The following is a 16,551-nucleotide window of genomic DNA, read 5'->3' as shown; positions in this document are numbered from 1 at the left end:
GAAAAGTGAGGACATGCCTGCTGGGTTCAACCCCTATGTCTGTCTGTCTGATTTGTAGTTGATTCAAAACTCAAATAGAATATCTGACCTTTACTTTTTATAACACAGCACAACAAAACAACAACCGGGGGGTGCCTGGGTGGCTCAGTGGGTTAAAGCCACTGCCTTCAGGTCAGGTCATGATCTCAGGGTCCTGGGATCGAGCCCCACATCAGGCTCTCTGCTCAGTGGGGAGCCTGCTTCCCCTCTCTCTCTGCCGGCCTCTCTGCCTGCTTGTCATCTCTCTCTGTCAAATACATAAATAAAATCTTTAAAAAAAAAACAAACCAAACCAAACAACAACAACAACAACAACCGGACACTGAAATATCTCATTGACATTACTGAATATGTACACAAGCAGCAGAGTATTTTGTGTTTTCTAAAGTTAACTGAGATGTCACCAGGCAGATTAGGACTCAAAGAAATTAAATTTTATTTGCAATTTAGGTACTTCCAAGAAGGGACTAGGCTGCAGTTGCTGGGAATACAGGGGTCAGAGCAGTCTCTGGAAATCAACTTCTACTTGCCCTGAGCTTTGCAACTGTCTCATAAGCATGTCACAGGCATGATCATTTTCAAAGAAGTGTTGTATTTCATACCTAGTAATAAGCTTTATAACTACTATACATCTAATATTCGTTGTGGACTTGCAATTTATCAAATATTGTTTTAAAACATTTTCTTTTTTTTCTTTTTATTTAATTTTTTATTTTTTATAAACATATATATATATTTTAATTTTTTTATTTTTTATAAACATATATTTTTATCCCCAGGGGTACAGGTCTGTGAATCGCCTAGTCCATGCTTTTTTGATTGCGCTATTAAGTCACTTTGAATTCCCTCAATGTTTGTTAACTTTATAGAATATATTCTGGCATTTGCCGATAAACACAGGTGGTCCCACTCCTGCTGCCCAGCCCAGCAGAGCCTGGTCAGGAAAGAATGACCAGTCACTCAAGAAGCAAGGGCAAAAGGGTCACAGCAGGCAGACATCTGAAAGACTTCCTACCTGCTAGTGGAGGAGAAAGGGGTAAGGAAAATCATGTATCTTCTCTGTATTGTGATCTTGCTTTAGCAGAATATATCATAGATCAACAACAAGGAGAGTGGTCAAAATCTTGTACATGGACTAAAGGGCAGAAAAGGAAGGGGCAGAAAGAGAGGGAGAGAGAGAATGCAGTGTGGAGTCCGACATGAGGAATGGATCTCACAATTCTTGAGATCATGACCTGAGCCGAAATCAAGAGTCAGACACTAACCTAATGAGCCACCCAGGCACCCCACAATTAAAATACTATTCAACAAAGTCATTTTTCCATTTTTCAGTAATAATAAAAATATAACTTGAAAATATAAAAAAACACATATTACTGCCAGGCAGAGAATGTACATTATGTTCATTATCATTTTTAGAGTAATAACATAATTAAATTCCTGAAAAATATTTATTGCAGCAATTACAGATACAGAAACTCAGATATGAAATAATTAAATAACTCAGCCACCATCCAAAGGAGTAAGTAGTATAGGAGGGTACTTATTTTCATAGGTCATTAAAAACATACACAGTAACATTTTAAGGATCTGATAAATTTTCAAAACATAAATGGGTTTCAAAACTAAATGGGTTAAGTGGTGAAGGAGGGTGTTTAATTAACTCTGGCACTTAAAAATAATCTGCTCATAGATAATTTAAAGAATTCCAATATTTCTTACAATAATAAGTTAACCAAATAAAGAAAATATGAGGCCAAGTACGCAAATGCACATTTATATGTACATTTATATATAAATATGCATTTATATATAAAATTCCAAGCACTTTTTTTCTATTTGTAAATATGTAAAAAAAAAAATCAAAGCAACGCTAAATGATGGGTGTCTGGTATTGTTATTTTCATATCTCATTTTTCTCATATTTTCTTCAAGGAACAACTCTTACTTATATGTGTTCTCATATTTACAGGCTCTGTTTCTTTGCATGAGTCACTTCTTTTTTCCACTGTCTTCTTTTGTCAAGTGGAAATTAATCATAATAGTTGTCACATGGGGCTACAGAGAGGATTAAATAAAATAGTACAAGAAAAATAATCCAATCAAGAAATGGGCAGAGGACATGAACAGACATTTCGGCAAAGAAAACATCCAGATGGCCAACAGACACATGAAAAAGTGCTCCATATCACTCGGCATCAGGGAAATACAAATCAAAACCACAATGAGATATCACCTCACACCAGTCAGAATGGCTAAAATCAACAAGTCAGGAAATGACAGATGCTGGCGAGGATGCGGAGAAAGGAACCCTCCTATACTGTTGGTGGGAATGCAAGCTGGTGCAGCCACTCTGGAAAACAGCATGGAGGTTCCTCAAAATGTTTAAAATAGAATTGCCCTATGACCCAGCAATTGCCCTACTGGGTATTTACCCTAAAGATACAAACGTAGTGATCCAAAGGGGCACGTGCACCCGAATGTTTATAGCAGCAATGTCCACAATAGCCAAACTATGGAAAGAACCTACATGTCCATCAACAGATGAATGGATCAAGAAGATGTGGTATATATACACAATGGAATACTATGCAGCCATCAAAAGAAATGAAATCTTGCCATTTGTGACAACATGGATGGAACTAGAGCGTATCATGCTTAGCGAAATAAGTCAGGCAGAGAAAGACAACTATCATATGATCTCCCTGATATGAGGAAGTGGTGATGCAACATGGGGGCTTAAGTGGGTAGGAGAAGAATCAATGAAACAAATGGGATTGGGAGCGATACAAACCGTAAGTGACACTTAACCTTACAAAACAAACTGAGGGTTGCTGGGGGGAGGGGGGATGGGAGAAGGGGGGATGGGGTTATGGACATTGGGGAGGGTATGTGCTTTGGTGAGTGCTGATTCACAGACCTGTACCCCTGGGGATAAAAATACATGTTTATAAAAAATAAAAAATCTAAAAAAAAAATTAAATTAAAAAAATAATAATAAAAAATAAAATAAAAATAAAATAAAAATATCTGGGGAGAAAAACTGAAATAAAAAAAAGCATGGACTATGTATTTAGAAACATATCTCTTCCTCTCTAAGCATCAATTCTTTCTTCCAAATAAGTTTATTTACAGATTTTTATGATGAATGCAGGTAGTAAATGGTGGAGCTGCAAGTCAAACTTATTTCTTTACTGCTTTTTAAAAAAAATATTAATTTAAATCAATTTAGTTAACATAAAGTGTATTATTAGTTTCAGGGGTAGAATTTAGTGATTCATCAGTTGCATATACCACCCAGTGCTCATCACAAGTGCCTTCCTAGTTAGTCCATCCCCTCATCCCCCCCAACAGCTGTCAGTTTATTTAATATGGTTAAGGGCCCCCACTGCTTTTAACTCCAATTTCTCATGTTATTAGCACGATTTATTGGCTATCTAACACTCAGTGTCCTCAACTATGTAAATGCAATAAGATTTCAGGGACTGACATCTATTGTCCCTCTCCCCCTGCTAGGTCCTCCTGGTGTGCTGTAGAGGAAGGGAGCATAACTTGACCATTTTAGCCAGGGCTGCTGTTTTGTCTTTCAAACATCAACCAATGGGCTTCCGTGAGGAATCCTCATCAGAGTGGACCCCTAACTGTGTCTTATCTACACCTTCTATGGCTATCTCGAAGTATTGTTATTAGGATTATGTAACAGAGAGTATATAGAGTATTTAATATAGTGTCTAGTAGATAAGGAATACTCAATTAGCAATAGCTTTCATTATGTTCTTATCAGAACATTACATTATATTTCTCATTTTCATATGGAACTCAGCTCCCTAAAATCCTGTCTGCACATTTACCGCTATACACAGAAACCACTTAATTCTTTGTTTTGATTTGGCTGAGCAAAGAAAAGGAGTAAACTCAGAGAAATTTGTTGACCCATGAACTGCAAATTCTAATTCTACCATTTTCAGAATATAACTGCAGATTTTTGGTAATTATTTTGTAACCTCAATTTAGAAGTTGAAAAATAAAGGCAACAGAACTATAGTAGCTAGGAATTATTGACTTGTGACTGAAACAATTAAAATTTGACTCACAGATAGCAGGAAAGTAGATTGAGGAAGGTCAGAAAGGATAAATCAATTATAACTAATGTGAGAGGCTGAATTTTGTTGACATTATAAAAGTGGCAGGTATTTCTGCAGTCTCAATTATTTAATAAGAGTTGGGGTTATTTCACTGTTATATACTTGTTTATTGTATTAAAGAACATCAAGAACACAAAATTGGATTTATCATAATATTGGTTCATAAAACACTATGATCATTTATATATCTCTTTTATGTCATTTATTTTATTTGACTTATGCGTTGATGATTTACTTAACAAGTCAACAAATACCAGAGAATCCATTATTTAACCAAAGAACAAAAGCATTACAAATAATCTACTTGCTCTTTTCTTAGTTCATCAAATAGAAAAGCATAGAATTAACAATAATCTCTCAACACTTGTCCTGCTTCCTGTTTTGTTACAGAAGGAACAGGGCACATCCTGTTCTGTTAGAAATGGGACCTTGGTGGCTTTGTGGAAAGTGAAATGAATCAATTTAGATATAATCTATCTTTCCCCTCCTTCCCCAAATGTGTTATTAATCTGGGGACAAGCAAAACCACTTATCTGACCATCTGCTTGATTTCTTCATTTTTCTGCTGCAGATGGACTGTCCACCTCTCTTTACTTTGCCTTGGGCATTACTAGACAGACCCTCATGGACTGCACCTATGGTCTTCCTTATCTTCTGGTTGTTGTTGGAAGTGGTCAGTGAGAGCATCAGTGGGAGACTGGGAAATGAGAACAGAGTAAGCTCAGTGCTCCTTCTATGACAAGTGACTTTGGGTTGGCTGAAACCTTTCTAGGTCCAACACATGGTGCCATCTACCCCAGAGCCATAGGTTTATGCTCAGGAACCAAGAGGTGTAGGTGGGAGTGGCCATTTCCTTTCATACCAGATACCCACTGGAGAAATTTGTTTCTTTTTTCCCCGGTCCCTGGATCCACAGGCTAAATCTAATGCCCAAGAGGCAATGTTTATGTCAGGTGACATGGGGATGGTTCTTTGAACTTCAGTTTCAATTGGCTAACAGTCAATAGAAATCAGAGCAAAGATGCTCATTAGTGGAATCCATAGAGGTTAGCCCCAGGGTGCAGAGAGCACAGTAGAAAAACATGGAGTGCTGACTCTTGGTTTAAAAAAAAAAAAAAAAAAAAAAAAAAAAACAGAAAATTTCAGAGAATTTTGCCCCTTGGAATCTATGTTGGTCAAGTTCATTGTGTTTCACCCACCTCAGGAATGAAAGAAAATGTACTTGGGAGAGAAATCTGTGTCCGCAAAGAAGGGGACACACAGAGTCCTAATTGAGATTTTTTTTTAACACAATACAGATTTATTTCTCACTTAATGCTAAATGTTCAAAAGTAGGTCTCTTTTTAAATAAATGAAATATTATAGATATAAACAAAGACACACTTTCTACCCCTTTCTCTTTACATCTGTCTCTACAGGTGACCAGATATAACTGAAGTTGGTAAAATTTATGATAACCTTTGAATTTCTACAAAAAATGTGATTTTGATAGAATTCCATTAATTTATACTTTTAAGAGATGATAATTGCTATTGTTCCTGATTCTTTCTATTCCTAAATATAGCTCTCCAGGTTTTTAAGTCTTCATTTATATCTTTGGATAAATTATTAATTTCTCCATTACATTTTTGCATGTATTTTATTAAATTGTATTTCTAGTTACCTTATATATTTTTATGAGTTTTAAGAAGAGTCTGTGGCAAGCTTTATGTATTGGTTAATCTAGTAGTGATTCTTTTTTTTTTAATTTTTAAAATTAACATATAATGTATTATTAGCCCTAGGGGTATAGGTCTGTGGATCGTCAGGCTTACACACTTCACGGCATTCACCTCCCCAATGTCCATCAACAGATGAATGGATAAAGAAGATGTAGTAGACATATATATATATAATGGAATACTAATTGAAATTTTATCTTTTCTCAATCTTCAAGTGAAAATGATTTTCTAGCAACATTCCTTGAAATTAGGAGGTCATGTGTTCAGGCAATGAAAGTGCCAAACAACTTTGCTAAAGAAATTATGGTTGCCTAAAAACTGCCTGCCATTCTGCTTGAGAGGATCTCATTCCTGCACCTTCATGTGGAGAAAAGAGACTTAAAGAAAGCAAGGACATTATACTACAGTGTTAATAAGAAGCCTGGATATTTGTGATCCTCTCTATCGTACCTGATATCTGTCCTACACAGAGGAAAAGACACTTCCCAGAAGCTACTCTGAGCTCTCTCAAGGGTGAACCTTGTCTCTAACTTGGCAGAGAGTCAATGGGAATCAGGAGAGAAAATTTGTAAAAGAAACCAAGGTTGTTTGAGAAAAGGGGAGAAAAGTGATCAGGACAGAGCCAATTACAGGCCTTCCTGACCATCAAATCTGACATGTTGTGCCTAAGTGCTCAAAAATATGCAGTGATTCTTAGTATTAAGAATGTAGTGAGGGGCGCCTGGGTGGCTCAGTGTGTTAAGCCTCTGCCTTTGGCTCAGGTCATGATCCTGGGGTTCTGGGATCAAGCCCCGCATTGGGCTCTCTGCTCAGCAGGGAGCCTGCTTCCCTTCCTCTCTCTCTGCCTGCCTCTCGGCCTACTTGTGATCTCTCTCTGTCAAATAAACAAATAAAATTTTAAAAAAAAAAGAAGAAGAATGTAGTGATTCTGTGGAAGAATGACCCCTTCCACAGGATCATACTGAGCTAGTACCCACGCCTGGAATCGGGTCACAACCTCAGCCGCGCCTGACGCCTGCCACTGCCTCTGGACCATGGACCCGCGCAAAGTGAGCGAACTTCAGGCTTTCGAAAATGTGTAAGCAGGATCCGAGCATTCTGCACACCAAGGAAATGCGTTTCCTGCAGGAGTGGGTGGAGAGCGTGGGGGGGTAAAATACCACCTGCCACTCATAAAACGAAATCAGAAGACAGTATCAAGGAAGAAAAACCAGATAGTAAGAAGGCAGAGGAAAACATAAAGACAGATGAACCATCAAGTGAGGAGAGTGATCTAGAAATTGACAATGAAGTTGTGATTGAACCAGACACCGATGCTCCTCAAGAAATGGGAGATGAAAATGTAGAGATAACCGAGGAAATGATGGATCAGGCAAATGATAAAAAAAAGTGGCTGCCATTGATGCCCTAAATGATGGTGAACTACAGAAAGCCATTGACTTGTTCACAGATGCCATCAAACTAAATCCTCGCTTGGCCATTCTGTATGCCAAGAGAGCTAGTGTCTTCATCAAATTACAGAAGTCAAATGCTGCCATTCGAGACTGTGGCAGAGCTATTGAAATAAATTCTGATTCAGCTCAGCCTTTTAAGTGGTGTGGGAAATCACATAGACTTCTGGGCCATTGGGAAGAAGCAGCACACGATCTTGCCCTTGCTTGTAAACTGGATTATGATGGAGATGCTAGTGCAATGCTGAAAGAAGTTCAACCGAGGGCCCAGAAAATTGCTGAACATCGGAGAAAATATGAGCGAAAACGTGAAGAGTGAGAGATCAAAGAAAGAAAGAAAGGGTTAAGAAGGCTCGGGAAGAACATGAGAGAGCCCAGAGGGAGGAAGAAGCCAGACAACAATCAGGAGCTCAGTATGGCTCTTTCCCAGGTGGCTTTCCTGGGGGAATGCCTGGAATGGCAGGGGGGATGCCTGGGATGGCAGGAATGCCTGGGCTCAATGAAATTCTTCATGATCCAGGAGTTCTTGCAACCATGCAGGATCCAGAAGTTATGGTGGCCTTCCAGGATGTGGCCCAGAACCCAGCGAATATGTCAAAATATCAGAGCAACCCAAAGGTTATGAATCTCATCAGTAAATTGTCAGCCAAATTTGGAGGACAAGCATAATGCCCTCTGACAAATAAAGCCCTTGCTGAAGCAAAAGCAGCTTCGATCACCTAATGGATGTCGCAATAATACAAACCAGTGTATCTCTGACCTTCTCATGAAGAAAGCTGGGGTGCTGTGAAGAGAATCCCTACCCCTCTGCTCCCCATGCAACTGAAACATTCTACAATGGTTTGCCATTAGAGTATTCACTCAGATAATGTTTTCCTACTAGGAACTACAAACTTTAAACACTTTTTAAACCTTAAAAATATTTAAAAACATATTAAAAGGGTGTGCTAGTCCCTACAAAAAAAAAAAAAAAGAATTTACTTGAATGATTTTTTTTTTTTCCCCAGTTTGCCTGTGTTTCATGGACGCTGGTCCTCAGGGCCTGACTGTGTCCCTCGGCTGCCAGGACAGCTATCCCTTCCACAGCTGCTTCTTGGTCCTCAGGTTCTCTACCTGCTTGTTCAGCCAGCAGCCGGGTGTATGTCTTCTTGGGCTGTAGATCCCTATCTTGGGCTTGTACTTCTTACTCTTGTAGAATTTCCTGATGCTTTCTTTCTGAGTCTGGTTGATGATGGTGAGAACACAGGTGATGGATTTGTGAACAACTCTGTTCTTGAGCTTGGCAGCAGCACCTCCTGGCACTTTATTGAAGCATAGCTGGACATCTTCTCCTTCCAGTTCTCCTGACCTTTAAGTAGCTCCTTCTTCTTCTTGCCAGGAAGGTCTGGAGACTTAATCTTGACCATGACTATATAATACACCACTGGGTGTGGTACCTAAATGAATCTTGGAACACTGAAAAAATAAAATAAATTATAATATATATATATATACATATATATATGTATATATATATATATATACATATATATATACATATATATATACATATATATATACATATATATATAAATATATATATATATTTATATCTCGGGATGCCTGGGTTAAGCAGCTGCCTTTGGCTCAGGTCATGATCCCAGAGTCCTGGGATCGAGTCCCACACCAGGCTCCTTGCTCGGCAGGGAGCCTGCTTCTCCCTCTGCCTCTGCCTGCCATTCTGTCTGCCTGTGCTCGCTCTCTCTCCCTCTCTCTCTCTGACAAATAAATAAAATCTTTAAAAATAAATAAATAAATATAAAAAAAAAATATATATATATACACACACACACACATACATATAAAATCCACCACCACCGAGGGACTGAGGCCAAGGATCATGTGAATTCCTTTTCAAATAAATTTTAAAGCAAAATTCAAAAGCAATACAAGGTTTTTATGTGAAAATTCAGGAAATGTGGAAGAGACATAGAAAAAACTATGCCGACCCCAAGTTTAGAGGTGACCTCTCTGAAATTGTGCCCTTTCCTTGCCCCGGGCCGCATTCCTGAACCTGAACATAAAGAGCACCCAGCACCAAAGTGTCAACATGAAATTCTGGATGTGCCAGGCCATTTTCAGAACTGTGATTTTCACAAAGTGACTCTGAGGTAACAGACATCAATTTTTATAGAGTACTACCATGCATGGTCACTTGATAATGAGGAATGTAACTATGAAATCTTGATATGTTAGGTGTTCTTAATCAGCTTTAATATGATAACATAATGTTGGTCAAATTATTCAAACACCTTATGTCTCACCCACCTCAGGAATGAAATAAATGAGTTGAGCCCAAATCATCAGGATATTTCAAGCATTCATCTACGCAAAATCCCCCACCCCATGAGGTAATGTGAGACCCTCTCTAATAGTCAAAATATCAATTTCACTTCAACAGATATTAATGGAGTCACCACTGTACTCAGTGCCTTACACTCTAATAAGAAGCTTTCAGTGTCAGACATTTAAACGACCCTTTAATTAGCAAAAGTTTACTTAGGACAGGAGGGCTTACTGGCCTTTGCCTGGTTTGCCTTTGCTGTGTGTGACCAGAGTGTCCTTGGTGAAGCTCACCTTAGCCACGAGGAGAAGGGCAGGGGCAGTAAATGTCTCTAAAGTTGGACTTGCTTCCACTGCACCACAGGGTTGTTTGCTCCAGGCACAAGGCCACTGTCCTTTTAGTTATGTGTAACTCAAAGACACTACAGAATCATGTTGGCAACTTGGATTTTAGCTGATTTGGAATGATGTCTCATGAGTCTTCATACTTAGCAAATTTCTCTGTAACTAAATGGTAATATTGGGTCTCAGAGATATTTGTCTGTGGAGTCAGGCACTGAGAAGGTGCAACAAGAGGAAGAGGTTTGGTTGTAATAGGAAATGGGGGAGACAGATGAAGGAAGACCCCCCCAAACAGAGTGAACATAACTTTCTGCCCCTCTACACCCTCCCCTTCCTGCACACGCTGGCGATGTTAGTCTCAACCCAGGCCTTCAGTACAAAGTCAGGGTGTTAGTCGGGGTCTTTCAAAACAGAGCATGTCTAAACTAAAAATCTCCCACTGAGGGTTGCTGGGGGGGAGGGGGGTGGGGAGAAAGGGGGTGGGTTTATGGACATTGGGGAGGGTATGTGCTTTGGTGAGTGCTGTGAAGTGTGTAAACCTGGCGATTCACAGACCTGTACCCCTGGGGATAAAAATATATGTTTATAAAAAATAAAAAATTAAAAAAAAATCTCCCACTACAAAAAACAGATGCTCAGGGGGATAGATGAGGAGTTCGTGAACCCTAGAGACCAATTTCCTTGAGATCATGTAGACTTTCAGGCATCATGTTTAGCAATGCAACTAAGCTGTACGTAGACTTTGAAATTTCAATTGAAAATGGGTTTAATTCAGCTTGGGCCTCCTCAGAGAGATTTTTCTTCTTCCCTAGATACAACAACAGGTGTTTTCCTGTTTGGGGCTAGAGGATCAGTAATACCAGTTTTGTTTTCTTTCTTTCTTTCTTTCTTTCTTTCTTTCTTTCTTTCTTTCTTTCTTTCTTTTGAATCAGTTGACTACCTTTATGAGAAGTGAATATAATAATATCTTATTTGTGTAATTTTGCTTTATACAGAAACCAGTCATGTAATCTTAACAATGAAATGTCCTTGTTTTACAGATGAGAGAACAGAAGTCAGGGGAATCTGGCCCCCAAATTCCATATGGAGTCACATGCAAGGAGAATTGGAAGCCTGAGGGCTCCGGGTCTCACCCAGGGTTGGTGCATCATGCTGCCTGAGGATCATGTCCCCCCACAGGAGTTGAGCACCAGGCATGCCAGTGCATGGGGGTGCTGAGAAGTTAGTCCTACCATTCACTGTGCTTCTGCTCACTGAGTTTCCACTGCAAAGTAACAAGCAGTGGGCAGAACAGCAACTTAGAAACTGGAATCAGGAGGTGACGTCCAACCTCAGTTTCAACCATTTTGTGGTAAATCTCCAAAGATTCCGTCACCCTTGACATTACTTGCACCACATTTTATTTGCACATTCTTCAGGGCATAGTCAGATTTCTCAGTTGCCGGTGTACTGGGGTGCTATTTAATGTAAATAAATGAGGAGCCAAAACTAAATATTGTATGGCTGTTACATATAAAAAAGGAAAAAAGAAGTAAAATTCACCTTAGAACCATTTTTATTTAGCATTCCAAGATATCTGAAGTAATTTCAAGCATGCACTCATTATAGAGATCATTAATGAGATATTTAATCTTCTTTTTGTAGTCTTTGACAAAATGGTTTGTATGTCACACAAGCAGCCCCTCTCAGCTTGGACTAGTGAACTAGCTACATTTCAGAAGCTCAGGAGCCACATTTGGCTAGTGGCTAGTGGCTCCTGCATTGAGCAGCACAGATTCCCCACCAAATGCCTCAGAAATGCTGCACTGGACGATCTTCAGAGAAGTCCTTCCAGATGGACAGCTCCCTGGGTCTGCACCAGCCTGCACACCAGGGGCTCCTTGCCCTCCAGGGTTCTGTGCAGTGGACCAATGGAGGGAGTGCTAGGGGAGTGCAGGGTGCTGAGGGCTGACCCCAGGGCAACCCCAGTGACCCAGAGCCAGTGGAAGGTGCCAGGCATGGAGCGCCTTGGGAGACAGAGACCTTTTTGCTCAGGCACCTGGTCAGATCACAGGGCTGTGGTATTCCCAGAAAGCGCAGTAGTACATGTCCTCGTCACTCTTCTCCAGCTTCAACACTAACAGGGTACAGCTATAACCATCCTTGGCCCCTATGGCGGTGACTTTTTCTGCTTTCTCAACCAAATCCCAGTGGACGACAGATTGGTCCATGGTCAGATGGAGGATCCGCTGGAGGGACTTTCCCTCCTGGTGGCGGTACCAGTGGATGTAGTTGACCTTGGTGTTGGCTGTGCAAGACAGGATAGCTGAGGTGCTCTCACATGCCACGACTACAGCTGGCTGCTCCAGCCTCATCACTGTGTGGCCACCTGGAAGGGGAACAGTGGTGAGGTGGCAGCAGGAGCCTGATGGTGTCTCACCCATCCTGCACCAGGGAGGGAGACAGCACCTACCGGAAAACAGGAGGGCACAAAAGATGGCAAGTGCACCCAGCATGATTCTCCTTCCACCAGGGAGAGAAAAGCCCAGGGGGACCCCGCAGCTGCTCCTGCTGGGAGGAGAGTGCCTGGGAGGTGGCAGAGGGCAGCCTCTGTTAGGGCCGAGCGTCGGATTCCCTGAGGGGCCTGGAGGTAACTAGTGAGAGAGAGGCTGCAGTGAGGGTGGGTCCAGAGGGCTGGGACAGGTCTAACCACAAGGAGGGCAGTGCTGACAGACCATCAGTGGTCATGCTGCTGAGAAACACTGAGGAATCTTGGTGCAATGAGAGCACCAGTGATAATAGAAATCCTTGATTGAAGAGCAGTACACCTGGGCACTGCACTAATTGTTTGATCAAATCCTGAAAACGACCCTGGGGAATAAATATTGCTATATTAGAATGGGAATAGCCTGGCTCGTATTTTAAATAACTCTTCCAAGGCTGCATGCCTACAGGGAATTACGTGGGGATGTGAGGCAGGTCTCACTGGGAATAAACCTCAATAAACCTCAGTAAATCTCAAGCCTCAGATGGCCACTCAGTGCTGATAGAGCAATGGGTGTGCAGGCTGCTTGGGAGGCAGGGACAAGCCCAGAACAAAGATGCCTGCTGAAGAGGCAACAGGCCCCCTGAGCTAGCACTGGAGTATTTCTCCCAGAAATCTCCTCAGAAGATGTAAATGCCCTAAGGTAACCATAATATCTGGCTAGTCTTGGGCAATCTATTCTCTTCCTTTTCCTAATATGTCAAAGGGACCACATTAGGTTGTGTGTAGAATAAGCAGGGAATGTGAACAAACAGGTAGCCTGCCCCAGATATAGAGAAAATGCTCAAGAAATATTGGGGATTGTTTTACCTCAAAACTGGGCTGTTGCAGCAGATGATTTCTGGGGTCCTCATAGTGTAGAATTTCAGGAAATATTAGTTTTATAAAATCAGGGGTGGGGGGGGTTCAAAGGAAGAGGGCAGCATTGAGCCAGGGGGCAGTGTAGAGCAGGTCCTGTAGTTCCAGGGTCAGATTCCCAGAAATATTAAGGGCAGGGCCTCAGGAAGGGTCAGCTGAGAAATGCATCTAAAATGAAGATTCAATTCAGTCAAGGTGAAGGTCAATTGACCTTCAAATGAATGAACATTCCCTTTTAGCTGTGACAGTATACAAGGGCTTCATGGGTATTGCAATGATCATCAGTTATGCTAATGATAGCCTATCAACCTGGAGGGAGAGGGCAGTGGAAATGGCCAGGAAGGGGACTTGGCTGTGGCAGGAGGTTTGGGCCCTTCACACCCACTACCAGACCCAGCTCCTGAGCTCCTTCTGTTTGTAAACACTGAGAGGCACACACGCAGAGCTCCTACCGAGATTCAAGGCTCAAGGGTCCCAAAATGCAGGCCTTGAGGTTATGCTGAGCTGGTGAGGTGTTGACTAGGATACTTTGCTTATAGAATAATCCAGGGCCATCATTCAGACCCTCAGCAGGTGTCTAGGGCAGCTGTGCTGAAGTCTTAAGTGGAAAAGAGAGTGACAATGGGGGTGACGTCTGCACAGGAAAATGAAAGGTGGACAGAGTCTGAAAATAGAAGGTGAGCAATAAGTGTGGTGAGAAATTGGGTGACCTCTTTTCTTTCTATTTTTCTAGATTTCTACCAATATGTAAGTCTTATTTTGGGGGGGATAATCCTCAACCATCTGTTCTTTCATGAAAATAAATTTTATGCCACATTGTCATCATTCAAAACTCTATTTCTCTCAATTACTGTTTTTATTCATACACCTGTTGGCCATGACCAGACTTAGTGTGTAATGAAGTCTGTGTCAAACCTCCAGCCAAATACTCTCTTCTGTGTGTCAGGTGATGAAAGTGAAACGATTCAGTATGTAGGGTGTGGTGCCCTTTACTCAAAGGAGAACAGTCCATGGATTGGGGAGTTCAGTTTCTCACAAGCAGGGGACACTTTTCCCCAGTGAACTTGGGCAAGAGGGAGTTTTATAGAGACTTAGAAGCAGTAAAGGGGAAACAGGGAAGAATAGCAAGTCAGTTAGAGAATAAGGAGAGACTATTTGGCTTAGACTGATTGGCTGAGGTTGCAAATCTGATCTTATTTAGAACAGGGGAATTATTATAGATTCCTGGTGTTTGATGCCTGCCTAGTTGGGATATACTGTGTTTTTGGTCAAGGGCAGCATTTACAGGGACAGGTAAGTTACCTAAGTTTCCGTTTGCCGACTCGGCACCCCAGGGAGGAATGGATCCATCCTGGGCCTGGAAACGCATTTCAAAAGGTGACAATTGTGTTCGTCTACTTCTCTTCTTGCTGTGGTACATCTGTGCTCTTGTGTAAGTGGTGCTGAAAGGTCATATTTGTTAAAAGATGCACATATTTTAAAAAATAAGGGAAACCTTCTGGGCCAGACACAAAGGGTAGCCAAGACTTCACCCCACACTCATGTAGAGAGTGGAGGGTCCTGAACAAGACCCCACTGGTCTTCAGGAAGAGAGAAATCAGGTGGCCATTGAGGGAGCAGCACTTCCTGTCCCCCCAGGTCATCCCGATGCTGCCATGAAAGAAACTGCTCTGATGCCCCCTGACCTCAGCCCCAGGGGAGAGACAGGGGCTCAGAGCAGGTGCGGACTCAGGCAGACCCTGTGCAAAGAGCCAGGTGCTGAAGCTTGAACTTTGAAACTCTGAGAGGCTCCTGTGCTTCCTCTGACCTGGGACAGCTCCCTTCTGACCAGGGGAGAATGTGAGATCTAATCTAGTTTGACTTCCTCCCTTAGTCATGGGAATAAATTGGTTGTACATGCGAGGTTAACTCTTAGTGGAAAGGACAAAGCTCGAAAATCCAAACCAGGAAAGTCACTGATACATTTTGATGAGAAGACTGTGCACAAAATATTCTTCCTTTTATCTTCAAGTTAAACCTTTATAACACTGTGTTGGAAAAACGGTTAAAAATAATTTCTCTTTGTTAGACAAGTAGCCCCATGTTTAAAACCAAGTCATAAGTAGCATGCTGGGGAATCATACTTTGCTATGGAATCACAGAAGTTTAGACTTTTAAAGATGGACAATGTAGGGGACCTAGGACAGGCTGCCCATGATGGACCACTTCAGCATGAAGACTTTTCTGAATTAAAATAATCAAAACCCAGCAGATGCAGGAAAACTTCTGCCTCTCCCAAAACAGCAGATATTTACCCTGGAAAGGAGAGCCTGTGGCAGCAAGACAGCTACTAACAGAGACTCCCCTTCATCTAAGGAATCATCTGCATAACTGGGCAATCTTGTTCTTCCAAACACTTCCTCTCACTCCCCCACTCCTGGCTCCTTTGTATCCTCAGACCCTGCCCCTCTCCTTAGCGCTTAAAAGCTTCCTGTTGCCTCATTGTCTTCAGAATTCTTGTGTCTTTTGGACTTCTCACATGCCTGCCTATTAAATTTGATTTTCTCCTGTTAATCTGTCTCATATCACTTTGATTTTAAGTCTAGGTAGAAGGACCAAAAAGCCTTCCTTCCAGAACCCTCATTGTTCTTCATCTTTAAAGATGAGAAAACTGCTGTCAAAATGCAAGTGACTCATTCTATATGACAGGACTGTGAGCAGCTGAGGCGGGATTAGAACCCCCAAACCTTCCTCTCTGCTGTGTGCATCTCTCATCATGTGGACCTGGCATTTCAAACTCAGTCACTACATGCAGAACACCCATACCCACCCCCTGTCAGGCATGGGGCCAGGACCCTTTCAAACACTAAACTCTATTTTGTAACCATGAGAATAATAAAACCCATGAGGTACACATGAGTATTGTCAGACAACAGAGAATGACAGGCTTTTGGACAAGGGCTCATTTTAAAAGGTGAGTGAAATTGGTAATCATTGAACTTGCTGTATTAAAAGAAATTGAGGTCAGTTATGTTGGTCCACTTTGGCTCTCCTCGAAGTGTATGTGTGGTTGTGTATGTGTGTACATACATAGCAAGTCAGTTTGACAGGATTTCTGTTCCTATAAAGTCAAAAGTCTGCCTCACATAGGGTTGCCAGAGTTAATGAGA

The 16,551-nt window shown here is 41.5% G+C and overlaps 1 pseudogene and 1 gene segment (V, D, J or C); one reads left to right on the top strand and one right to left on the bottom strand.

Moving 5' to 3' along the window:
• The first annotated feature begins 6,809 nt into the window (after positions 1-6,809).
• LOC101692472 lies at positions 6,810-8,289 on the top strand (annotated as a pseudogene).
• Positions 8,290-12,062: 3,773 nt separating this feature from the next.
• On the bottom strand, positions 12,063-12,443 carry LOC101684077. The segment is given in 1 exon segment: positions 12,063-12,443. A coding segment is annotated over 1 exon segment (381 nt).
• Between the last annotated feature and the right edge of the window lie 4,108 nt (positions 12,444-16,551).

The sequence above is a fragment of the Mustela putorius genome, unplaced genomic scaffold (genome assembly GCF_011764305.1).
Source record: "Mustela putorius furo isolate JIRA1106 unplaced genomic scaffold, ASM1176430v1.1 tig00003845_pilon_pilon_pilon, whole genome shotgun sequence".
NCBI classification, from domain to species: domain Eukaryota; kingdom Metazoa; phylum Chordata; class Mammalia; order Carnivora; family Mustelidae; genus Mustela; species Mustela putorius.
This window is presented reverse-complemented; position numbering and strand designations above follow the sequence as displayed.